Source organism: Scyliorhinus canicula, chromosome 3, assembly GCF_902713615.1.
Source record: "Scyliorhinus canicula chromosome 3, sScyCan1.1, whole genome shotgun sequence".
Taxonomy (NCBI): Eukaryota; Metazoa; Chordata; class Chondrichthyes; order Carcharhiniformes; family Scyliorhinidae; genus Scyliorhinus; species Scyliorhinus canicula.
Genome location: NC_052148.1, coordinates 237,922,927 through 237,948,990, shown reverse-complemented (window position 1 = coordinate 237,948,990; position 26,064 = coordinate 237,922,927). Strand labels below are relative to the sequence as shown.

General features: G+C 44.1%; 1 protein-coding gene and 1 long non-coding RNA gene across 7 annotated transcripts in view; one reads left to right on the top strand and one right to left on the bottom strand.

The window, feature by feature from the left end:
* The window catches only part of LOC119963380, a 58,453-nt gene extending 39,529 nt beyond the window's left edge, over nucleotides 1-18,924 (top strand). The window contains exons 2-3 of one of the 2 annotated variants that reach the window (XR_005460085.1): nucleotides 16,836-16,902; nucleotides 17,791-18,924. This is a non-coding gene — a long non-coding RNA (uncharacterized LOC119963380). Of the gene's footprint in view, nucleotides 1-8,208; nucleotides 9,220-16,835; nucleotides 16,903-17,790 lie in introns of those variants that run through there. The other variant, XR_005460086.1, reaches the window with a different exon arrangement.
* Nucleotides 1-26,064, bottom strand: part of abhd18 (abhydrolase domain containing 18) — a 116,739-nt gene that overhangs the window by 35,538 nt on the left and 55,137 nt on the right. For all 5 annotated transcript variants that reach the window (XM_038792419.1, XM_038792418.1, XM_038792417.1 and 2 more), the window contains 3 exons: nucleotides 24,465-24,492; nucleotides 8,626-8,764; nucleotides 6,354-6,443 (listed from right to left, as the gene is read on the bottom strand). In XM_038792419.1, the coding sequence (XP_038648347.1) occupies nucleotides 6,354-6,443; nucleotides 8,626-8,764; nucleotides 24,465-24,492 (257 nt within the window). The remainder of the gene's footprint in view (nucleotides 1-6,353; nucleotides 6,444-8,625; nucleotides 8,765-24,464; nucleotides 24,493-26,064) is intronic.

The following is a 26,064-nucleotide window of genomic DNA, read 5'->3' as shown; positions in this document are numbered from 1 at the left end:
CCTGCCTTGATCTACTTGGGAAGAATAGACTCATCCTAGCCGTCGTCATATGTACCCTGTGCACCATGTTGTAATGGATTAAGCTTAATCTTGCACATGCCAAGGAAGCATTAATTCTGTGTAGAGCCTCATTCCAAATCCGCTCCTGCATCGTCCCCCCTTGTTCCTCCTCCCACTTTTGCCGAATTTCCTCCATTGGTGCTTTCTCCTTTTTACTCAGCTCCGCATAGATATTAGAGAGATATTAGAGAGATCATGCTTTTCCCAATCTTGTCCCCAGACAGGAGCCTATCCTGTAGCCCTGGAACAAACCCACCTCCTTTCTCAGGAAGACCCTGATCTGAAAGTATCTGAACCCATTCCCATTTGGTAAACTTCACTTAGATCTGACAAGTCTGCAAATTTCCCTCCCCACAAACAGGCCCTCAAAACACCCCAACCGGTCCCACTCTCAAAACCTAGCGACTAGCCTCGTCGGACAAATCAGTGGTCGTTACCGATCGGTGCGCTCATTTACATGCCCTCCACCCTGAAGTGCAGCTGACACTGGTTCTATACCCTCAGTGCAGAGACCAGCACCGGATTAGAGGAGCATCTATTTAGCGAGAATGGCAGAGGCGCCAAAACGAATGCTCTCAAAGTGGTTCCCGTACACGAGACCTCCTCTACTCGTCCCCACACCTGATCCTCCGTCCACTTTCTAACCATGGCATTTTTTTGCTGCCCAATAATAGTTCTGTAAATTTGGGAGCACCAGGCCTCCCCTCCGTCTATATCTCTCGATGAATGCCCTCTTGGTTCGAGGAGTCTTCCTCTCCCTCACAAAACTCAAGATCATTTTATTCACTTTCCTAAAGAAAGACTTGGGCAAGAAAATTGGGAGACTCTGAAATGCAAATAAGAATTTCGGCAAGACCAGCATTTTACAGTCTGAATTCTCCCCGTTAGGGACAGTGGCAGCATATCCCATCTCCTAAAGTCCTCCCTCATCAAGGTCTCATCAAGTTTAACTTATGGAGCTGGACCGAGCTTCATACCTCCCCTCCTGCTCCCTGATATTAATTAGAAACACCTCCCTTTTTGCCATATTGAGTTTGTATCCCGAGAAAGTACTAAATTCTCAGAATTCCCATTATCCTGCCAAAGCATCCACTGGGATTGATATATACAATAGGAGGCTGTGCGTCACTCCTCCGCTCAACACCACTCCATTCCCAGAGGTCCAGAGAGCCATCGTCAATGGCTCGATCGCAAGGGCAAAGAGCAATGGGGAGAGTGAGCACCCCTGCCTCGTCCCACACTGATTCCAAATCAGATCAGTAACCCTGGCAAGTTCCTACGAGGTATCAGTCCTCTGTTTTTTAAACTGTGTTAAAAAGTCAGCAAGTTGGTTGGTCACTCCACCGGAAGTGCCGACTCGATCCCGTCGCCATCACGCTTTCAACCACGCTCGTGTACAGGGCCAAATAGCGCTACCTCATGTGGGAACTACCAAGTATGTGACCGACTACGCCATGGTCGCCACCAGGAGCAGAGTGTCAACGTTTTTTGACCAGAGAGGAGGTAGAAACTCCTTTGATAACTTGAAAGACTATGGTGTTCCATAGTGTATCAATGGCCAATCGTCATATGACCAAAACAAGTTTTGAAACCCTAACCCATTCTTGCATTTTGCAGCATATAGAACATAGAACAGTACAGCACAGAACAGGCCCTTCGGCCCTCGACGTTGTGCCGAGCCTTGTCCGAAACCAAGATCAAGCTATCCCACTCCCTGCCATTCTGGTGTGCTCCATGTGCCTATCCAATAACCGCTTGAAAGTTCCCAAAGTGCCCGACTCCATTATCACAGCAGGCAGTCCATTCCACACCCTAACCACTCTCCGAGTAAAGAACCTACCTCAGACATCCCTCCTATATTTCCCACCCTGAACCTTATAGTTATGCCCCCTTGTAACAGCATATGAGCAACATCAAAAGCAATATCACTGCTGAAATCCGGCTACAACATCTAGCCTCTTACCAAGCCACAAGGCTTAAAGTTTCAAAGCCTTCTCGATAGCGTTTTTCCAAAATATTCCAAATTTGTTTGTAAAAGGGAAACTGGTCTTCTGGCTATGAGCATTATTAAGGCGGTCTACTCTAGCTACTTGCTGCATATTTCTTATCCCGAAGAAAAAACAGAAAATCCTGTCTTTAGTTATCGAGGCTCATCTGAACTTCACTCGAGTGGAAACTTCCCTCTCACTGGACTCCTACAAACACGTGAACTATTAACTATACAGTTTTTTAAAAAAATAATTTTTATTGAAAAATTTTGAATTTATACAACAACGAACCATAATAAAATACCAAAAATAACAATATTAGCAATCATAAACATTCGCCACACCTCCATGAACAACACAGCATTTTAACATCGCAAATTAACACAATATTAAGTTACAAAATAGAAACTACAATAAGGAACACCCCCCCCCCCCCCCCCTTACACACCACACCCCCCCCCCCCCCCCCCCCCCCCCCAACCCCACCCCACCCCCCCCCCTCCCTCCCCGGGTTGCTGCTGCTATTAACCAAGATACCTATCTTTGAGCCAGGAAGTCCAGAAAAGGCTGCCATCGTTTATAGAACCCATGTATTGATCCTCTCAGGGCAAATTTGACCCTTCCCAATTTTATAAATCCCGCCATGTCACTGATCCAGGTCTCCACACTTGTATCCTTCCACTGTAGCAAGATCCTTCGTAGGGCTACTAGGGACGCAAAGGCCAGGACACCGGCCCCTTTCGCCTCCTGCACTCCCGGCTCCACCGCAACTCCAAAAATCGCGAACATCTGGTGCACCTGTCCTCACCCCCAAAGAACCTACTCATCCTAGTCCCGGACATGTGGGCCCGGTGCAGCACCTTAAATTGGATGAGACTAAGCCTCGCACATGAGGAGGAAGAGTTGACTCTCTCCAAGGCATCCGCCCAAGTCCCGTCCTCTATCTGCTCCCCGAGTTCCTCCTCCCATTTAGCCTTCAGCTCCTCCACTGACGACTCCTCCACCTCCTGCATTACCTTATAGATGTCAGACACCTTCCCCTCTCCGACCCACACCCCCGAAAGCACTATGTCCATCGTCCCCAGCGAGGGCAGCAAAGGGAATCCCTCTACCTGTCGCCTAGCAAACGCCTTTACCTGCAAGTATCTGAACATGTTCCCTTGGGGAAGCCCAAATTTATCTTCCAGTTCCCCCAGGCCCGCAAACCTCCCGCCAATAAACAGGTCCCTCAATTTACTGATGCCCACCCTTTGCCACCCCCTAAATCCCCCATCCTTGTTCCCTGGGATGAACCGATGATTGCCACCCAATGGAGCCACCCTGTTTCCCCCCTATGCCGTCTCCACTGTCCCCAGATTCTTAGGGTCGCCGCCACCACCGGGCTCGTGGTAAACCTCTTAGGGGAGAGCGGCAACGGCGCCGTTACCATGGCACCCAGGCTCGTACCTCTACATGACGCCATCTCCATTCTTTTCCACGCCGCCCCTCCCCCCTCCATCACCCATTTACGCACCATTGACCGCCCAATAGTACCCCAGAAGGTTGGGCAGCGCCAGCCCGCCTCTATCCCTCCCTCGCTCCAGGAGCACCCTCTTCACTCTCGGAGTCCCATGTGCCCACACAAAGCTCTAGTCACTCTCCTAAAGGAGGCCCTGGGGATAAAGATGGGCAGGCACTGAAAGAGGAACAAGAACCTCGGAAGCACCGTCATTTTGACGGACTGCACCCTCCCCGCCAACGACAATGGCAGCATGTCCCACCTCTTGAACTCCTCCTCCATCTGATCTGCAAGTCTGGTGAAATTATGTTTGTGAAGAGTCCCCCAGTCCCTGGCCACCTGCACCCCCAGGTACCTAAAGCTCTCCCCTGCCCTCCTAAGCGGGAGCCTACCAATTCCTTCCTCCTGGTCTCCGGGGTGCACCACAAACATCTCACTCTTGCCTAAATTTAGTTTATAACCTGAAAAGGTCCCAAACTCAGTTAGCAGCTCCATTACCCCCGGCATCCCTCCCACCGGGTCCACCACATATAGTAACAGGTCATTGGCATACAACGACACCCTATGTTCCTCCCCACCTCGCACCAAACCTCTCCACCCCTCTGAATCCCTCAACGCCATCGCCAACGGCTCGATTGCCAATGCAAACAACAAGGGGGAAAGGGGGCAACCCTGCCTGGTCCCTCGGTAAAGCCGGAAGTACTCCGACCTCCTCCCATTCGTGGCCACGCATGCCATCAGGGCCTCATATAGCATTAACTATACAGTTAATAGTTAATTATACAGTTATACAGCTAATTATACAGTCCTCATGGTAGACTGGTACAAAAGGTGAACTCACACGGGATCAGGGTGAGCTGGCAAGGTGGATACAGAACTGGCTAGGTCATAGAAGGCAGAGAGTAGCAATGGACGGGTGCTTTTCTAATTGGAGGGCTGTGACTTGTGGTGTTCCACAGGGATCAGTGCTGGGACCTTTGCTGTTCATAGTATATATAAATGAATTGGAGGAAAATGTAACTGGTCTGATTAGTAAGTTTGCAGACGACACAAAAGTTGGTGGAATTGCGGATAGCGATGAGGACTGTCAGAGGATACAGCAGGATTTAGATCGTTTGGAGACTTGGACACAGAGATGGTAGATAGAGTTTCATCCGGACAAATGTGAGGTCATGTATTTTGGAAGGTCTAATGCAAGTAGGGAATTTACAGTGAATGGTAGAACCCTCAAGAGTATTGAAAGTCAGCGAGATCTAGGTGTACAGGTCCACAGGTCAATGAAAGGGGCAACACAGGTGGAGAAGGTAGTCAAGAAGGCAAACGGCATGTTTGCCTTCATTGGCTGGGGCAGTGAGTGCAAGAATTGGCAAGTCATGCTGCAGCTGTATAGAACCTTAGGCCACACTTGGAGTATAGGATGTGGAGGCTTTAGAGAGGGTGCAGAAGAGATTTACCAGGATGTTGCCTGGTATGGAGGGCATTAGCTATGAGGGGAGGTTGAATAAACTCGGTTTGTTCTCCCTGGAACGACGGAGGTTGAGGGGCGACCTGATAAGAGTTCTACAAAATTATGAGGGGCATAGACAGAGTGGATAGTCAGAGGCTTTTCCCCAGGGTAGAGGGGTCAGTTACTAGGGGGCATAGGTTTAAGGTGCGAGGGGCAAGGTTTAGAAGAGATGTATGAGGGAAGTTTTTTAAAAAAAAATTATTTTACACAGAGGGAAGTGGGTGCCTGGAACTCACTGCCGGAGGAGGTGGTGGAAGCAGGGACGAGTGACATTTAAGGGGCATCTTGACAAATACATGAATAGGATGGGAATAGAGGGATATGGACCCAGGAAGTGTAGAAGATTGTAGTTTAGTCAGGCAGCATGGTCAGCACGGGCTTGGAGGACCAAAGGGCCTGTTCCTGTGGTGTACTTTTCTTTGTTCTTTTAAGTTTCAATATTCATAGAAGTGAAACTCCTTTATTTTACTGCATCTTTCTCGTGTGCATGTGCTGTGTATGAAGTAGGAATAAACTTAGCCAAGAAGTGAGAGAGAATAAATAATGCTCCTGGTTTAAAAATCCTTGAATGTCTGCTGCTAGTGACTTTGTAAAAGCTGACCACGCACAAACCATGTGGGGTTTGGGACAACCTCAGCCTTACCTAAATTAACCCACACTGACTATGACACAAGGTAGGATAATTAGGAAGTTTTGGTTTGTCTCTCTCCCATGTCTATAACAATCAGCATAAGAATCGATTGAGGTTTGTAAGGAGGCAACTATGAATGCCTCAATTAGCCCTTGACTGAATACTGGAAGAAACTGCAGGTGTATCCCAGATGCATAAACCAATTTCAAATAAAGGCAATAAGCATTTAGGAATGAATAGCAGTATCAAAACAAATTGGTGCCTCTTCCTCCTCCCCCTGGTATTGGGGTGGTAAGGTGGAAGCAGCAGATGAGTGACAATTTAATGTAAAATTTTGTTTGTGCAGCCTACCAAGTTCAGAGAGCTGTTACAGATTATTTTTTTAATCTATTTTTTTAAAATGACTTAGCTCAGGGCTTAATATTTCTAATTTAAACTGGAAACCAGAGATCAAAAGTTATCAAAGATTTCAATTCTAAGTTCAAAAAGGATTGCAGAAAGAATCCATACTGCAAGTGTAACAAAACAAGAAGTTTAATTGAAGCAACTAAACTCAAAGCAAGCAGGATTTTTTCAGGAGGTTTAGAAAACCTCCCGCTCAGTCTCTGCACATAAAATGTTTAAAATATTTCTTCAGAAACAGCAAATAAACCAACAGTAACTACTTACTGTAGTAAACACCCCTGAAGCTGTCGACCAAGACAAACAGGGTACCAGCGGTATGGGTTTGGGCCAGTTACTCGCAGCTAATGATGCCATCTGTAAATAAAATATTTAGTCTGTCACTGCAATTAATGGAAAGCAATTTTCTCTGTAAGCCACAGGTCAAATTTCTTGCAAGCTAAAACTCAAACTTGCTTCTTTTGCTCAAAGGTAGTGCTATAAAACCGATTAATATTTAATTGTATATTCTGTGATGGTCTATATACTTTTGGGAAAAACCCATGTTGTATGTTGGGGCCATGTATCTTTAAAAACTAGGTTATCTGGAAGATGATTTATTGTAAAATTCAATTTGCTTCAGTAACTTATCACGTTACCAAAGTGCCCAGGAGAAAAACAATAATAAAACAAAAGGGGTCAACACAAAGTTTATTCTGGGGGTGGCAGGGTGTACTCGATTGTGCGCGCGCAGGAAACATCTCTTTCAAATGTACTGGCTAACAAGGGTTTAAAAACCTTGATAACTGAAGGTCTCTATTAATGAGTTAGAAATAGTTCCTGGATGTAAACAGAGTTAAGGAACATTAGAACCTGACCAGAGGTAGCTACAATTAATAGGCTAACTGTGCTGGTGTTCAGTTGGGAGTCCACACAACTGTAAAATGGCTGGAGGAGGTTTGAAGGGACTGTTTTACCGGAAGCGAGCAGAAGGTCTAACAAATCTCAAATCTTTTAATCAGTATTCAGACTAAGTGATTAGTCTTCCAATTTCTGATCAGTATTGGATTTGAATTTTTGGAGCACAAGCCAAATGGGCTTACAGAAGGAAATTTGATTTAAGAAATGCGGTTTAGAGTTTAATTAACTGTGCTCATTACACTTTTAATATCTTTAATGTAACTAACCACTTAAGATAAAGTATAGTTATGTTCTTTGATTTTTTTTATGTAGCAAAATTATTTTATTTAAACAGTGAACCTTGTGACTGAATTATTTCAGTAAACATCAGGTTTTCAGATTTGAAATTTAATATTATTTATTAGTGTCAAACATAGGCCGACATTAACACTGCAATGAAATTACTGTGAAAATCCCCTAGTTGCTACACTACGGCGCCTGTTCGGGTACGTTGAGGGAGAATTCAGAATGTCCAATTCATCTAACAGCACGTCTTTCGGGACTTGTGGGAGGAAACTGATGCACCCAAGGAAATCCACACAGTCACGGGGAGAACGTGCAGGCTCCACACAGATGGTGACTCAAGCCAGGAATCGAACCAAGGTCCCTGGTGCTGTGAAACAACAGTGCTAACCACTGTGCTACCGGGGACATTTTACAGGTCTTTACCAAGATCATAACAAATCTTTAACTCTTACTGATTTACTAGTATAAATCAACTCTCGTTCTCCATATCACTCTTCCCCACTTTGTCCTGCTTATGTTTGTTCTGCCCACATTTCATACAATAATCAGCCCTTTTTTTTGTCTATTGCATTTCTGCTCCACCCCTCCAATGCCCACCCCTGTCTAACCATTTCTGTCCACTTGTGCCCTCTACCTATCCCACCCTCATGTCTTTATCCCCTTCTCCCCTCATTCCCTTTCAAACAATCCCATTCCACTATTCCTCACTTTCAGCCTGATGAAACTTTCAGTAAAAAGTTCTAAATTCTTTACACCTGCAATTTAAAAATACAAAAAGTTATATAACATGCAATGAAAGATCAAGGATTTTTTTAATAGTACAGTACAAAATGCTGTTTCATAGTTTTACAAAATCCTGTGAATCAAGTTATTTCAAAAAAGACCAGAGTGCGTGGCAATGAAGAATCAATATTAAATTGGTCTTTTCTATATTCAGGAAAGAAGCAGGGTACTTTGGCCCGAGGGTAAAGCCAGGATGCCAGCTGAAGCCTAACCAAGTGAGCAGAGAATCCTGCGCTAAAGCCCAGGAGGAAGTATGGAGCAACGAGGGAGTGGCAAGACAGACTCGCTAGGATCACCATAGCAAAATCTCCAAATCTAACAGCCGAGTGTACAGGTCAAGAGTGGAGAGGCTGAGTACAAGAGGGTCTGGCAAATATTGACAGGGGTGGAGGGATTGACCTCTAGTAACTATACGGCTAATAACTAATCTATCCTAAATTTCAGGAGAACAAATACAAAGCCTAAAATTAAGAATCACTTAGCATAGCAGCATTTTCAATCTTCAAAAATGAACAGATATATCCTCTGAAGAAAATGGAGTTCAGAAACTTCATAAAATGGTGAAACTTACATGGCCTCCCATTGATATCCCAGTCATTCCAAGAGGTCCATAACCCCCTCTCTCTAGCCAATGAAGGAGAGCTGCAGACTCTAGGACTAGAGCTCCTCCCATCACAAAAAGATCAGAGACATTCCTTAAACTTGACCTCCTGTCCAGAGGGGAAAAAAGGAACAAGTGAAAACCAGAACTAGTTAACATCAGCTTACACATTTTTCCCTTCAAACTATCTTGTTAAACGTACATTATCACTGCAAATAGCAGTAGTGCAAGTTAATGCAATCCTTTATTTAAAAGCAAGCCTATTTCTCGGAGGTACCAACACATCCTGCTGTATGGTTCACAGATGTTTTTCGTACCTCACCCAAGTAACCATTCTTAATGTTAGAGTATAAATGATGAAGCTCAAGGTTAATTGACCCCAAGAGAGGAAAATATTAAGGAGTCCACCCCTTTCCCCATCCAACATCACGGGCTACAGAATGGTGAACAATGGTGGGCTGGCTAGAGGAAACTACCAATTCTGTTGTCATGAAAACTACTATTCTATAATGCAGTAATGGAAATATTTCCAATTAAACTCCATCCTATATGGATGCAACGAAATTCAATATGCTGACTTTTATGTAACACTGAACAGGAGGGACTGAATGCGAAAAATGGCAGATGAGGTGCCTATCAAGTGGGCTGTTTTAAGGGCAACATAGTGGTTAGCACTGCTGCCTCATGGCTTCGAAGACCCGGTTGGTACTCGGCTCCGGGCCACTGTCCGTGTGGAGTTTGCACATTCTCCCTGTGTCTGTGGGACCCACCCCCACAACCCAATACGATGTGCACGTTCGAGGGATTGGCCACACTAAATTGCTCCTTAATTGGAAAAAATAATTGGGTATTCTAAATTGATTTTAAAACAAGTGGGCTGCTTTATTCTGGATGGTGTTGAGCTTCTTCAGCATTGTTGGACCTGCATCCAATCAGACAAGTGCAGAGAATGGCATCACATTCCTGAGTGGAGGACCTGGAGAACAGGTCACGAAGGCAGAATTTGCGGATCGTGGGATTGTCTGAGGGCCGGAAGCCAATGGAGTATTTTGCAGAGGTGTTCGCCACGGTTTTTGCATAATCTGTATTCAAGGATCGATTTCTTCATTATTGGGAAGTTGTTGTCGGGGGTAAGTAAAGTGGGAATACTCAGCGGTTGTCACCTCGGACCATGGTCAACATTTGGTAGATGTGGTCCTGGAGAAGGGGCCGGTACAGAGGCCAACGTGGAGGTTGGATGCGAGGCTGCTGACAGATCCGGATGTGTGTATAAAGATTGGAACGGTGATTGATGACTATGGAACGGGTGGTCTCGCCACCAGTGGTGTGGAAGGCGCTGAAGGCAGTGGTAAGGGGCAAGAGCATCTTGTTTAATGCTCAGTTGTACAGGGAGGCAAGAGAGGAGCGGCAGGTGGAGGAAATTCTGGAGGTGGATGGGAAGTATGCGGAGGATCGCACTCCAGACCCTTGGTGAGGAGGAAGGAATTGCCTTCTGTCTACAGGGAATGCGGTTTAGCAGTTAAAGGCGAAGGGGGTAGTGTATGAATATGGGGAGAAGGCCAGGCATTTTCTGGTGTGCCAGCTGCTCCAGCAGGCGGCTGCGCAAGAGTTTGTTCGGGTCAGAGGAGTTGGTTGTGGCTCCAGAGCAGGTGACCAAGGCATTTGAAGAGTTTAAGAAAGAGATGCATAGGTCAGAGCCCCCAGGAGACGAGTCGGATTTGGGGGGGCGGTTTGGAGTGTAAGGTAAGATAGCAAGGAGAAGGAGGATGGTGCTTCAAAGAGGGCGGCAGTCAGGGGGTCTGGCCTTTCCAAACCTGTTGTATTATTGGGAGGCGAATGCTGAGAAGGTGCGGGGATGGAGTAAGGAGCAGGAGGCTTTTTGTGTTAAGGTGAAGACTCTTGTAAAGGGGTCATTTGGGGGCAGTGTGGGAGGGGTCTGGCCAATCACTTACACATATTCTGCTCCTGCCCAAAGTTGGATAGATTTTGGAGGTGGTTGTTTTAGCACCATGTCAGGGATCTTGCACGTGGATCTGGAGGCCAGTCCCCTGGTGTCCATATTTGGGGTGTCAGACTTGCCGGTTCTGCAGACAGGAGCGGGGGCAGCTGTTTTAACCTTCGCTGTGCTGATTGTTCACAGGTGGGTCCTGTTGGGGTGGAGGTCAGCTTCTCCACCCTGTGCCTTGGTGTGGCTGGGGAATTTGATGGAGTTCCTGTTTTTGCAGACGGTCAAGTTTATTTTGAGGGGTTCATCAGGGGAGAAGAGAAGAAAGGGCCTTTAGTTGGGGTGTTGGGCGCTTTTTTTGTTTTGCTTTGTTGGGTTGTATGCTTTAAATATTAAAAATCAAATTAAAATAAAGATATTTTAAATGTACATGCAATTAGCAGAACTGATCTGTCCTGTTCCATATTTCTAGCCCTGTGCTTGCCAGTCACAAAGTGCTTCATACTATTCTATTCCTGCTTCTGTCTGTGGGCCCATCTCTTTTCAGAGGTTAGCCTAGGGACTGCTCTGCCGAACTGGCTCCACCAGCCTTCTGCTTTGGCTTCTTAATACTGCTCAGAAGGAATGGGTTATTTGGCAGCTGGCCATTTGTTGACCCATTCATCTGTTTGAGCAGAGTGTTTTCCGCTCCCACATCCAAGGAGATTATTCAGAATTCTTACTTCTAGAGTGTGTGTGTACCATCTACAAGTTGCACTGCAGGGATTCATCAAGGATTCCTCAGGCAGCACTTTCCAAAACCACAACTATCTAGCAGGACAAGAGCAGCAGATATCTGGGAACAACAGCACCTGGAGATTCCCCTCCAAGTCACTCATCATTCTGACTTGGAAATATGTCACCATTCCTTCATTGTCGCTGGGTCAAAATCATAAGAATTCCCTCCCTAACAACACTGTGGGTGTACCTACAACTCGGGGATTGCAGGGGTTCAAGAAGGCAGCTCACCACCTTCTTAAGGGTAACTATGAATGGGCAATTAAAGCTGGCCGAGCCAACAATACCCACATGTGGTAAATTAATTATTTTTTTTATTCTTTCAACTCCTGCTGGTTTGCTGTCCAAATGTCATCAGAGGCCATAATTGGATTTAGAACAGAATATTTCAGAATAAAAATGAAGAATGATAATTTGAGCAACTGAATCAGAAATAAAAAGCCAAAAAGTGTTGCTGTCCTAATGAAAGGAGGGGAGACAAATATGGGAAATGATGGTGGAAGCAGAAGAACCATGTGAAAACTAAGCTAAAGATCACAATTCAAGCTAATCTCACATTAAAAAGATAAGCAACAAATCAATTTAAATTTGAAAAAATATAATTTCTATAATTTAGGATTCCTTAAGTTACACAACATTCCCTAGCAGAATAGACAACAAAGCAACCTATACCCGGTTCTTAAGGCAGCCTTTAGTTGCAAGAAAATAATGGGACAGTCTTGCCTTTGTTTCACAAATCTGTGGAAATATTGATTCTGAATCTCCTCCACCTTGGCTCACCAGAATATATGACATAATTTTCCATGCCACTAGGGATTTCCAAATGTTACAGATACAAAGGAAGAAACGCGAGGCATAATATTGAAAATAAATAATGCCTTTGGCGATGAAAAGCAAAGTTCTACAGTTTATTCTACCTCACAAAATGCCTTTATGTAAAACAGCAGAGTTTGGCACAGTGCCACATATAATGGCTTTGGAAACAAAGGCTGTAAATGACAATCTTACAGTCAACACCAGCACATTTACAATCTCAGGACCTACACATATAATGCAAAAAAAGACAAATATTACTTTGTTGCATTATTTACTAATGCAGACATTACAAATAACAAAATGGATTTAAACACTGGCACTTATAGTACCCACAGTGGACTAACAATCCTAAAGCAATTAGTCAACAGCAAAAGAGAGAAGGTTATACTATGGACTTTGGCTATAGCATGCCTTTGACAACATAATTTTGAGTTGGCTCTCAATTCTGGACGTCAGCAATATCTTTATCTTTGTTTTCTTTATAAAAGGTGATTAGCAACAGGTCTGCAAGTAATTGTTTCTTACTATCCTGAAATTTTCCTTTAACAAAGGGAACAGAATAGTTAATTTTCAGGCGTATGGAATAAAAACATAATTTAATGCCGGCCTGAGTAAATCTAGGACAAAAATCTATTTTTTAAAAACTCCTTCAAAAGTAGTTTATTAAAATAAAATCTTGGAAGGGTCAAAAGTACTTTATTTATTTAATGCTTTTTTAAAAAAGTGAACATCCCAAAGTGCTTCAAGGACAAGGTGTTATATCACATGATCATTTAGTTTCCACACTACTGGTTGTAAGATTCTGAAATATGGACCCAAGTTTCATCCAGTCTCCAATTTTCAAGGAACCAAACTGCTGTTGTGTCCCATGATGTATTTGCAAGCTTAACTAATCATTAATTTTTAAATGTAATACCGAGCATTGTTGGCAGAACATCTCTCCTGCATCACTGAAATCATATTGAAGGATTTTATGTGGGAATTTCACAATCAGTATGTCTAAAATTAAACAGATTGAGATAACGGTTAACCAAACAGTCCTTTGTTCATTTTAGCAATTTCTATTGCAATAAACATTATTTTACTAATCAGGGCTGCACTACGTTGGTGCTCATAACATCCTGCAGGACCAAAACAATTTTTTTAAATCATAATCTTGTTTCGCTCACTAATTTCCTAAGCATTTTCAACTCTGACCTTAATACATCGCCTCATTTATCCCTCTAATGTCCCCTAACAAATGTCACATGGTACACTACATTTAAATAGTGCCTTTAATGTAATGAAACATCCCTAGACACAACCCAGGAGCATTATCAAACAAAATTTGATATCAAACCACGCAAGAAAAGAGGAGGATAGACAAGAGGTAGGTTTTAAGCAATCTCAAAAGGAAGAGAGAGAGAGAGAGACTGGTAGCCAATGTAGTCAGTGAGCACCAGGTTTATGAGTGAAGGACTTTCTGCACGTTAGGATACTGGCAGCAGTATTTTTGATTACCTCGAGGTTTCAGTAACAAAAGCATGGTGAGGGCGAGGGTTTCAGCAGATGAGCTGAGGAAAGGACAGAATTGGCCAATGCTGCGGAGGGGAAAATCCTGAGACCATTCAGCCTCGGATGAAGTCACTGGCTCGGTAACAGAGATTATGGTGGAGACTGAAGACAAATGCTTTGGTCTTTCCAATGTTTATTTGGGAGGAAATTTGTGGTGATTTATTGATGAATATAAAATAAGCAGTCTGACAATTTAGAAATGATAGCAGTCAAGAGAAGTGGTGGTGAGATGGAGCGGGGTTCCATCAGTGTACGTATTAAACTGATGTGGTTATAAATAATGTTGCCAACGGGCAGCATGTATTACAGAAATATATATCGTGCCTGTAATGTAATAAAATGTCCATTATTCACAAAATATGACAGTCACAAAAGATATTACATCAGTTGATGAAAATCTTTGTCAAAGGATTGGTTTTTAAGGGATGCCGTAAAGAAGGAAAAGGAGATGGTGAGTTGGAGAGAAGGAATTAGAGAGCTTAGGGCTGAGGCAACTATGGTGAAGCAATTTAAATTGGAGATGCACAAGAGCCTAGGGTCAGAGCGCAGATATCTCAAGATGGTTATGGAATTGGGGGAAGTTGCAGAGATAGGGAGGGCAAGGCCAAGAAGGAATTTTGAAAACAAGGATGAGAATTTTAAAATCAAGATATTGTTTAACCAGGATTCAATGTATGTCAGCCAGCACAGAGTTGATATGTGAATGGGTCTTGGTGGGGATAGGACAAAAGCCAAAGTGTATGAAGAGATGCATGGAGAGGAGAACATGGAAGACTATTCAATCTCGAGGTAGTAAAGATATGAATGAGGATTTCACCAGCAGATTAGCAGAGGCAGGGGCATTACAAAGGTCGATACAAGTGGCCTTGGTGATAGAACATACATTGTAGGAGGAGGTCATTTGGCCCATCGAGTCTGCACCGACCCACTTAAGCCCTCACTTCCACCCTATCCCCGTAACCCAATTACCCCTCCTAACCTTTTTGGTCATTAAGGGCAATTTATCATGGCCAATTCACCTAACCTGTACGTCTTTGGACTGCTGGAGGAAACCGGAGCACTCGGAGGAAACCCACGCAGACACAGGGAGAACATGCAAACTCCGCACAGACAGTGACCTAGTGGGGAATCGAACCTGAAACCCTGGCGCTGTGAAGCCACATTGCTAGCCACTTGTGCTACTGTGCTGCCCAATTAGCAACAATTGATAGCGCAATTATGTAGTTCAAGGGATCAAATATGACACTAAGATTACGAGCAGTCTGCTTCAATCTTCGACAGTTGCCAAGAAGAGGGATGGAATCGGTAGCTAGTTAACAGAGTTTGGAGCGGGGACTGAAAACTGACTGAATTGTCAGCGTACGTGAACTGTGCTTTTCGGTAGTGTCGCCAAGAGACAGGTTGTAGCAGAGAGGGGGGGGGGGGAAAAGAGAGAGAGATCCATGATTCATCCTTGGAGAACACCAGAGGTAATGCTGCAGATGCAGCAAGAGATATATTCTGGCTACAATTAAATAGATTAGAATAGAACCAGGTGAACGTAATGCCAACCTGCAAGACTGTGACTGGTGGAGGAGGATGGTAGGATCAATCATGCCAAAGGCAACCTGAGAAGGGATACTTTAACTTTTTCACGGTAACATAAGCAGGTCATTTAGGTCTTTGATAAGAGCGATTTCTGTACAGGGACACAGGCATAAATCCAACTGGAGGAATTTAAACATGGAGTTCTAGGAAAGTTGTGCAAGGATTTGGAGGTGACAACACATTCAGGGATTCTGGACAAAAGGGAGGCTGGTGATGGGTGGTAAGATCAAGGATTGGTTTAAATGAGAGAGAGACAACACCTGACAAAGAGTTGAACATTTGGCTAACATTGGAGCCAGGAGGGGGAAGGTGGGTGGTCAGTAAGTTAGTGGGAATACAGTTGAGGGAGCTGGAAGTGGATGTAGATGAGAAATAGTAGAGGGTCCAAGATAGGACCATTGGAGGCACCAGAGATAATTGGAAGATCGAATGGAGAAACCTCCTCGAGCTGTTTGGGTTAAGAGCAGGATTTACCTCCTGGGTGAAACTCCTGTACAATGCCCCAAGGCGAGTGTTCAAACCAACACCACCAGCTCGGAATACTTGGAGCTGCAGAGGCACAAGGCAGGGATGCCCACTGTCCCCTCTCCTGTTTGCCCGAGCAAATGAACCCCTCGCAATTGCCCCCTGCAGGATGCAAAAAGCTAGAAGGGCATCCAAAGGGGAGGCAGAGAGCAGAGTCTCACTCTACGCAGAAGACCTGCTCCTCTACGTCTCAAACCCGCAGGAAGGACTGAGAGCAATCATGCAGATCCTGAAAGAGTTTGGAATCTTCTCGGATTACAAACTTAACCTGGGCGGGCAAGAGACAAGTATTCCCGGTGAACCCAAACAGGGGAGGGACAGAGCTGGACTCCCATTCAAACTAGCCAAAAACAAATTCCGCTACCTGGGGATCGAGATAGCTAGGAAGCGGACACGAATCCACAAGTGGAATCTGGCCAGCCTGGTGGAGGAAGTCAAAAAGGACCTGCAAAAGGTGGGACCAGCCTGGTGGAGGAAGTCAAAAAGGACCTGCAAAAGGTGGGACGTTCTCCCACTCGCCCTGGTGGGGAGGGTGCCGACGATCAAAATGAAAGTACTGCCAAGGTTCCTCTTCCTGTTCAGATCAATACCGATCTTCACCCCAAAGGCCGTTTTCCAAAACAGTGCGTGTGCGTGCACGCAAACCTGCAATACTACCACTGGACACCCATGGTAGAAAGAGGGAGGGGATGGGTGCACGAACCCAATACGGAATGGGTGCACTCCCATTCCCCCTGATGAAATACATATCCTGCCCAGTGGTGGTAGCCACACTAAGGACGTGGAATCAAATGAAGCAGCATTTCGATCTGACCGAGGTGTCCCCTGTGGCTCCCATCTGCGGAAACCACAAGTTCCCACCAGCCATGCTAGACACCACTTTCAAGTAAGAACCGCACGTAATGGACATGTTAAACATAGAATGCAAATGTGTGTAAAATTGAAAATGCCAACAATTTTTTTTTTTTTTTAAAAGATGATTGCAAGAGCAGGAAGAGGAATCATTGCAGGTGATACCCTGGTTATGACCACATAACCACAAGGTGAGTGGAGTCCCGCCCAATTACATGGAGGAAAGAATTACTGAAAGACAGTGTGACGAACAGACCACACAGATGAAAGGGAAAGTTTTTGTGACTTTGATAAAGGCCATTTTCCATCTCATCTGGTGCAAATGTGTCAGGTTTTCAAGAAATCTCAAGGGTTTTTCTTGATCAAGCTATTGTTTTCACTTTTAAAATCCTATTATGCCAGTGATGTAACGGATATTAATTTAGCTATTTCCTCACATCAGATCTGATATTACATCTTAACCACGCCTGACATTTTTCGGTCTCATTTAAAAAAAACTTGCACCTGGGTACTTGTTCTATTTGAAGCAGCCCCGCTAACTATATTTTACTTTACAACTTCTGTAAATCTACTATAAAAACAACCAAATGCAACCTATAAAAACACACTAATTCCTATTTTTCTGCCCGCTAGAAATCACTGCTTCTAATCTCTTGCTGAAATTGTCTTGCCCAACTTATTTACCACAAATCTTCTATTCTGATGGCATACAGATCTCCAAAAGAGAGAAAAAAAACATTTGGCTCATCTTCTTTTCCAACTCTAATCTTGAAGATTTGAGCAAAAACCTTCTTTTACAGCTCCATTCTACTCTACTATTATGATCAACATATTGGCCAAATCTTGCACTGCGTGGAGTTTGCACTTTCTCTCTGTGTCTGCTTGGGTTTCCTCTGGGTGCTCCGATTTCCTCCCTCTTCGTGCTCAAAAGGTTAGGTGGGGTTACTGGATTATGGGGATAGGGTGGAGGCGTGGGCTTAAGTAGGGTGCGCTTTCCTGGGCGGTTCAGACTCAGACTCCTTCTGAAGGAGGGATTCTATGATATGCCATTGATTAGACATTTTCCTGCACCTTTACAGCGCAACTTTTTGGAAGCTCGAGCTGATAATGGTATGGCGACGGCAGCAGTGCATCAGGGACCCCATCAACTACAACACCAAAGTCCGTCTCCTAAATCAATGAGATTAAAGAATTGAAAAGTCACAAAGGAACGACAAGAAGAAGGACGAATTAGAGTCAAATTTGGTAAAGAAGAAGAAATAAGGAGGGAAAGAAAGATTGAATTGAGGGAGAAAGGATACAATGGAAAAAGCAGAACATTTATAAAAGTTCTAAAAAGAATCTACTCCATGCAAGAATGAGACTAAATACTGTAACTTAAATACTTCCTTTTCTGGGCCAGAGAAGTTGATTGGCATGACATTTGCTATTGTGCAATTCAAAGGGGCTTGCATTAAGTACCAGGCCCAACTTTCCACAGTTGAGTTTAATGGGAATTAATTTGCAATCCAGTGAGTTCTTAAGCATAACAGGGGCAGCCTGCCCCCATTGTTGGCATGCCGGGTGCAGGCAGTTATGATGAACATTTTGCCATGGTTTTTATTTTTGTTTCTGTGCTTGCCGATTGTTTTGCCAAAAACTATTTTTTTTAAAATCGGGGTGGAGGCGCTGATTTTGTCATTGGTGTGGCCAGGTAGCAAGGATTAGGAGTATGGTGCTCCAGAGAGGGCGACAATTAGGGGGCTTGGCCCTTCCAGACCTGTTATACTATTACTGGACGGCGAACGCTGAGAAGGTGTGGGTTGGAGTAAGAGGACAAAGACTTTATGGGTGAAGGTGAAGGCAGGTTTTTGTAAGGGGTTGGGGTTGCAGACGACGGCAATGGAGCCGTTTCAGTTTGCCCAGGGGAGGTATACAGGGAGTCCGGTGGTAATGGCCACATTGAAAATATGATGGCAGTTTCAGCAGAATTTTAAGTTGGGGTGGGGTCGAGGTTGATGCCGATTCGGGGGAACCATGGGTTTGAGCCTGGGAGGATGGATGAGAGATTTCAGAGATGAGAGGAGCAGAGGAAATAAAGGAACTGTTCCTAGAAGGACGATTTGTGAGTGTGGAGGGTTTGGAGGTGAAGTCTGGGGTGTGTGAGGTGAGGGTTTCAGGTACATGTATGGGATTTTCTGAATACGGTGTGACCAACCTTTCTGGCAGCACTGCCCTCCTCGTTACTGGAGGGGGTATTGTCGATGATTAGGTTGGAGTGGGGGGGGGTCATTTCGGCGATTTATGGGAGGATTTTGGAGGAGGATCGGGCGTCTCTGCAAGGGGTTACGGCTAAGTGGGAAGAGGGGTTGGGGATGGCACCAGAGGAGAGACTGTGGTGTGAAGTGCTGCGGAGGGTGAAAGACTCGACCTCAAGTGCGAGGCTGGGGTTGATACAGCTAAAGGTAGCACACACAGCGCACCTGAAGAAGTCGAGAATGAGCCACTCATTTGAGGGGGTGGAGAATATTTGAGAGTGGTGTGGGAGGGGCCCAGCCACTTGCATACACATGTTCTGGTCCTGTCTGAAGTTGGAGAAGTTGTGGGGATCATTCTTCAGCACCATGTCAGCAACTGTACACTTAAGAGCCCAGACACTTGGGGGCCATATTTGGGATGTTGGGCTTGCATTTTGAGGAGCTGGTGCCTGCCAACTGCTGGGGGTAGGCCTGGATATTGTTTCATTTTGTAAATGTTGGTGCGATATGTTTAATTGTTAAAATTTGAATAAAAACATTTTTCAAAACAAAAAACAGGGAGGCTCAGGAGAAGATGCCATTCAGTAGAAGCTAAATTAACCAACCAGCAAGTTCTTTTCAACCCACGTCGTATCCCTTCATGTCCACAAGTTACTGTATAATTTGTGCATTAGAGTTTGTCATTAATACTTCATTATTTTTCCAGCAAGATTTGGCCCCATGAGTAACATGCAGGTCCATCAGACTCCTGCATTCTTTGGTTCGTTCCTATTATTTTCACTTTGTAATTTAAGTCCATGGAACAGGAGGCCATTTCGCCCATCGAGTCTGCATTGTCCCTCTGAAAGAGTATTCCATCTAGGCCCACTCCATCGCCCAATCCCATAACTCTACCTAAACCGGAGGAAACCCACGGAGACACAGGGAGAAGTGCAAACTCCAAATAGACAGTCACCCAAGGCTGGAGTTGAACCCGGGTCTCTGACACTACGAGGCAGCGGTGCTAACCATTGTGCCACCATGTCATCTTGTCACTCCTCAACTGGTGATTACCTGGAATTCCTTTCCAAACTCCTCCACAGCTCTGCCTCTCTCTTCATTGGAGTGGTTTTTGAAAACCAAGCTTTTGGTCACCTGTCCTCGTGTCTCTTTTTTTTTGCTTCAATTTTTACCTGATTATACACGAGTCTTGGGACATTTTACCACATTAAACAGGTGTACAAATACAAGCTGCTGATTACTTCAGGTTTCTCTCACCAAGGTAAGCAGAACCACTTGTCTTGTATGACAATCAGATTACAAAAGTCATTGTACATTTTCAGACTACTACTTGAGGGCTTCCCTTGAAAATTATCTAAAGGCAAAGATAGTTACTGTTGCTTGCTTTTCTTCACGCTTACTATATTAAATGCACTATAACACATTAAGCATGGAATACAAGGTGAAATCAGCCATTTTCTATTCTGGGGAATAAAAACTGCTTTTCAATTTATAAATTGATTTGTTTCAAAAAATTTAGGAGAACAGTTCCGAGATTGTAGCGTTTCAAAATATATATCTTTGTGGACTTGATTCAATTTACAAAGACCCTCTTTCAAAAAAAAAGTTAATTCAAATCCTTGGCTGACACTAGGAATCCTGAAATAAAAGACTGTCAAATCATCTGAAAGTCACAAGTATGAAGTTTGATGGAATACACCCACTTGCCTAGATGAGCACAGCTCCAACAACACTCACAAAGCTTGATGCCATCCAGGACAAAGCAACCACTTCATTGTCACCTCATCCACAAACATCCCCTCCCTCCACCACCGATACACAGGGGCAGCAGTGTGTACCATTTACAAGATACATTGCAGGAACTCACCAAAGCTCCTTAGACAGCACCTTCCAAACCACGACCACTGCCATCAAGAATGACAAGGGCAGCAGATATTTGGGAATACCACCATCTCTGGATGTTCCCTGCCAAGTCGTGGGGCCTCACGGTAGCATGGTGGTTAGCATCAATGCTTCACAGCTCCAGGGTCCCAGGTTCGATTCCGCTTTGGGTCACTGTCTGTGCGGAGTCTGCACGTCCTCCCCGTGTGTGCGTGGGTTTCCTCCGGGTGCTCCGGTTTCCTCCCACAGTCCAAAGATGGGCGGGTTAGGTGGATTGGCCATGCTAAATTGCCCGTAGTGTAAGGTTAATGGGGGGATTGTTGGGTATACGGGTTAAAGTAGGGTGATCATTGCTCGGCACAACATCGAGGGCCGAAGGGCCTGTTCTGTGCTGTACTGTTCTATGTTCTAAGTCACTCACTATCCTTTTTAAAAAAAAATTTTTTTTTAAATTTAGATTACCCAATTATTTTTTCCAATTAAGGGGCAATTTAGCGTGGCCAATCCACCTACTCTGCACATTTTTGGGTTGTGGGGGCAAAACCCACGCAGACACGGGGAGAATGTGCAAACTCCACACAGACAGTGACCCAGAGCCGGGATCGAACCTGGGACCTCAGCGCCGTGAGGCGGTTGTGCTAACCACTAGGCCACCGTGCTGCCCTGGTCACTCACTATCCTGACTTGAAAATATATTGATGTCCCTTCACGGTCACTGGGTAAAAGTCCTGGAACTCCCTCCCTAACAACACTGTTAGTGTACTTGTACCACGTGGATTGCAGCAGTTCAAGCAGCATATCACAATCTTCTCAAGGGCAATTATGGATGGACAATAAATGCTGGCAGAGCCAGCGCTGCCTACAATGAATGAAAAAAATTGGTTGAGTTGAAGTGCTTTTGCACACAGCCTTCGAATTTGTTTGAAATTAAGATAGAAGGACATGGACAGTCTTTATTCTTTTGATTGATAGCATGCCTGGCACAATGACTAAATGTAATATCTCCAAATTTGCAGATGACACAAAGCTGGGTCAGAGGGTGAGATGTGAGAAGGATGCAGAGATGTTTCAGTGTGATTTGGACAAGTTGAGTGACTGGGCAAATGCTCGGCAGATGCAGTATAATGTGGATAAATGAGAGGTTATCCACTTTGGTAGCAAAAACAGGAAAGCAGATTGTCTGAATGGCTATAGTTTGAGAGAGGGGAATGTGCAAAGAGATGTAGGTGTCCTTGTACATGAGTTGCTGAAAGCAAGCATGTAGGTGCAGCAGGTGGTAAAGACAGCAAATAGTATGTTGGCCTTCCAAGCAAGAGGATTCAAGTGCAGAAGCAGGGATGGTTTGCTGCAACTATGCAGGGCTGATGGAGATCACACTTGGAATATTGTGTGCAGTTTTAGAACATAGAACATTACAGCGCAGTACAGGCCCTTCGGCCCAAGATGTTGCGCCGACCTGTGAAACTCCTCTAAAGCCCATCTACACTATTCCCTTAGCATCCATATGTTTATCCAATGACCATTTAAATGCCCTTAATGTTGGCGAGTCCACTACTGTTGCAGACAGGGCATTCCACGCCCTTACTACTCTGAGTAAAGAACCTACCTTTTGGTCTCCTTATTGGAGGAAGGATGTTCTTGCTATGGAGGGAGTGCAGCAAAGGTTTACCAGACTGATTCCAGGGATGGTGGGACTGACATACGAGTGATTGAGTTGGTTAGGATTATATTCGCTGGAGTTTAGAAGAATGGGAAAGAGGGGGGGGTGAATCTCAGACTTATAAACTTCTAACAGGACTAGACAGCCTAGATGCAGGAAGGATGTTCCCAATGCCTACTCCTGATCTTATTTTCTATGTTTCCAATGCAGGACTCACCCAATCTTCATTGATTCTGGGAAATGCTGATATACTTCATCTAGCTGCCAACATACCTGCCCCATTTGATTTATTACTTCTGGTTGAATGAAGACCCAGTGTCTGAATAGTGACTCAACTTGCTTGATTTACATTAAACAACTTTCCTGAAAATTCCTAACTGTAAAACACCAATGACAATTCCAATAGGGCCTCAGGAGATAGTCCCGAGGATGCTATCATTTTTAGAATCACAAACAACCTATCTGATTAATTATCTAATTTTGATGAGTCACCATTCAGTAACACAGCATTATGAACTTAGGAAGATGGAAGCCATTGTTGATGCATTGCAAATGCTGCTGCCAGGCCAAAGCTGCTAGAAATATGGTCCAGGTTTTGGTCTCCCTCCTGAAACATTGAATTTATGGCTGGGAGGAAAATTGCACAGAAAGAAATGCAAAGGCCTTCCTCCCTCTGCACAAGACCCATTATTTTTCAGAATTATAAAAAATAAGACCAATCAAATCATAAGAAGTGAATGGCTAGTGGAAATAATTTTTTTGTTGATAAAAGTTCAACCAATCATTGCCCCCATCACATGCATTAGACCTACCTAGGGAATCAAAGTCAACTGTAGTTGGCTGGCACTCAACATTTATGAGGAGTTGAGAGGAAGAGGGTGGATCAAAGATATCCTGATTTATTAATGGTGAAGTTGGATCATACTGGTCCCTCAAGTCAATAATATCTCCCAAGTTTGATGTTCTCAGGGAGAAGAAAGCAAATGGGGCTCACCTATGCTGAGATGGTCAAGCACATCCTCACTGAAGACAAGCACCCTATCTAATCAGATTAGTCAAGTGTAAAGTTCAATGAACTTGGTTGAAACGTCCAATTAGTGCATCCTACTCAGGACAGTTTTGTTTCGATGCACTCTTCCTGGCAACAGTAAAAGCCCTTCACAACTGTGCTAGAAATAATGATCACTGTATAAATTGATATGCACCTTCATGAGCCTGATGTTCTAAGATGATGTACATGTTTGCAAAAAGAAACAGTCAGACAGCAAAAAAGACCAAAGGCAACCTGGAGGTTGATTTCTCAGGAGTACTTGTATACAACTTCCATTTCCTCAAAATTGTTAAATCTGAGCAATCTGTTAATGTACATCTTCCTTTACATATTGTAGTCTAAATCCCACAAAAATGTCAAGACCAAACAGACTGAGCATGTTAGATATCAAAGAAACTTTTTTAAATTTTAAAATAACTTTTATCGGAATTTAGCCCAGCCTTTTGCATCACTTAAGGCTAATGATCTCACTGGGCAACTATATTGATTAAGAGCCGTGAAGAAACAATTTAAGCAATTCTCAAGATAACTATAATCAGAAAGCAGATTTGCTGTGCCGGTTTATCTCCTACAACCCAACATGTGAAACTGGGAGATGGGTGAATTTTCTCAAAATTAAGTGGGTGAGAAATTATCCTTCAGGTCTTGAGTATTTACACAAGGCAGGCGTTAAAGGTTACATTGGACACAATCCTGACTGTATCAAGTCAAAATACTATAGTGCAATTCCTCAGAAGCAATTAAAGAGGGTTAAAGAATTGAGGTGTGAGATGTCTGAACAAAGATTAAATGTCTGATTCAGAACTATACGTATTATGTAAATAATCCAGCATTCCTTGGAATTATGAACAATTGAACAGAGAAAGCAAAATATCAATCTCCTTTGAGGGGGATATTCGGCATAAGAGAACAAGTAACACTTACATTTGGTCTTTAGGTTTTCTATAGCCATGTAAAAATACTGTCATGGAAAATAGTTAATTTCACAATGTACTTTAAAAACAGATACAGAGGGAGAACAGATTTAAAGAAATGTTTAAAATATAATATATACAATAAACACATGCAATATATACTAATGACTTAGATGAGGGGATTGAATGTAACCAATCCCAGGTTTGCTGATCATAAAGTTAGGTTGGGACATAAGCAACGAGGAGGACCAAAGAGGCCACAGTGTACTATGGGCAAGTTGGGTGAGAACATGGCAGATGAAATAAAACTTGGAGAAGTTTCAAGTTATTAATTTTGGTGGAAAAAGAGACTGTGGAATGTTTTCTTGTACATAAATCGAAGAAAGTTAACATACAAGTACTGCAAGCAATTAGGAAGGGAAACAACAGTACTAATTGCTGGGAGGCAGAAGGGCTGGTAAAATGATGGCGAGGGAAGCCATTTCCCTTTCCCCTGGGATACTCAGGAGGTGGGAACAGCAGCAGTAGTCTGCCACCTGCCAACCAGAGCTGGGCAGGCAATTAATCCAATTGATTGGCCTGTTAATGGCCATTCTACACCAAACCCCCATTTTACCAGTGTCGGAACAGATTACATGGGGAGATCACCAAGAACATTGAAGCAGCCTCTCCGTGGTTTCCCAGTGCTGGGGGACCTTCTTCTCAGAGGCTCTATGATCCACACAGAGGTTGGAAAGTTGAAAAAAAAACTTGAATAATAATCTGCTGGCCTTGGAAAGGGTCCAGAAGGAGGTTCAGAAGAATGATCCCTGGAATGAAGAGCTGGTCATATGAGGAGTGGTTGAGGACTCTGGGTCTGTGCGCATTGGAGTTTAGAAGGAAATGAAAAATGAAATGAAAATCGCTTATTGTCACAAGTAGGCGTCAAATTAAATGACTGTGAAAAGCCCCTAGTCGCCACATTCCGGCGCCTGTTCGGGGAGGCTGGTACGGGAATTGAACCGTGCTGCTGGCCTGCCTTGGTCTGCTTTAAAAGCCAGCGATTTAGCCCTGTGTGCTAAACCAGCCCCAGTGAAGGATGAAGGGGGATCTTATTTAAACTACAGTACACAGAGAGGCTTAGATAGAGTGGATGTGGAGAGGATGTTTCCACTAGTAGGAAAAACTAGAACCCGAGGGCACAGCCTCAGACTGAAGTGACAATCCTTTAAAACTGAGATGAGGAGGAATTTCTTCAGCTCGAGGATGGGGAATCTGTGGAACTCTTTGCCGCACGATGGAGAAAATGGCCTACCTCTAATTTGACCACCTGGATTCCTTCTTTTATCAAGAACTCAGACTTAGAGGATACGCGGAAGAATTTGACAAGGATTCAAATCCTAGCCAGTGGAAAAATTATTCCTTCCGACTCTTGGCAATGGAGTAGCTACTAGGATCATCAAAAATAGCTAACACAGATATCCAGTGGTGACATGTAGATGGAGGTAGCACGTTGGGTGGCTCCTACTAGAGGTTTTGAGTTTTTTGGCATTTTTTCACTCAGATTTTGGAGGGGGAGGATTTTCTACGATTGGTCTTCAGAAGAGCGGTGGTAATTAGATGATGTTGAA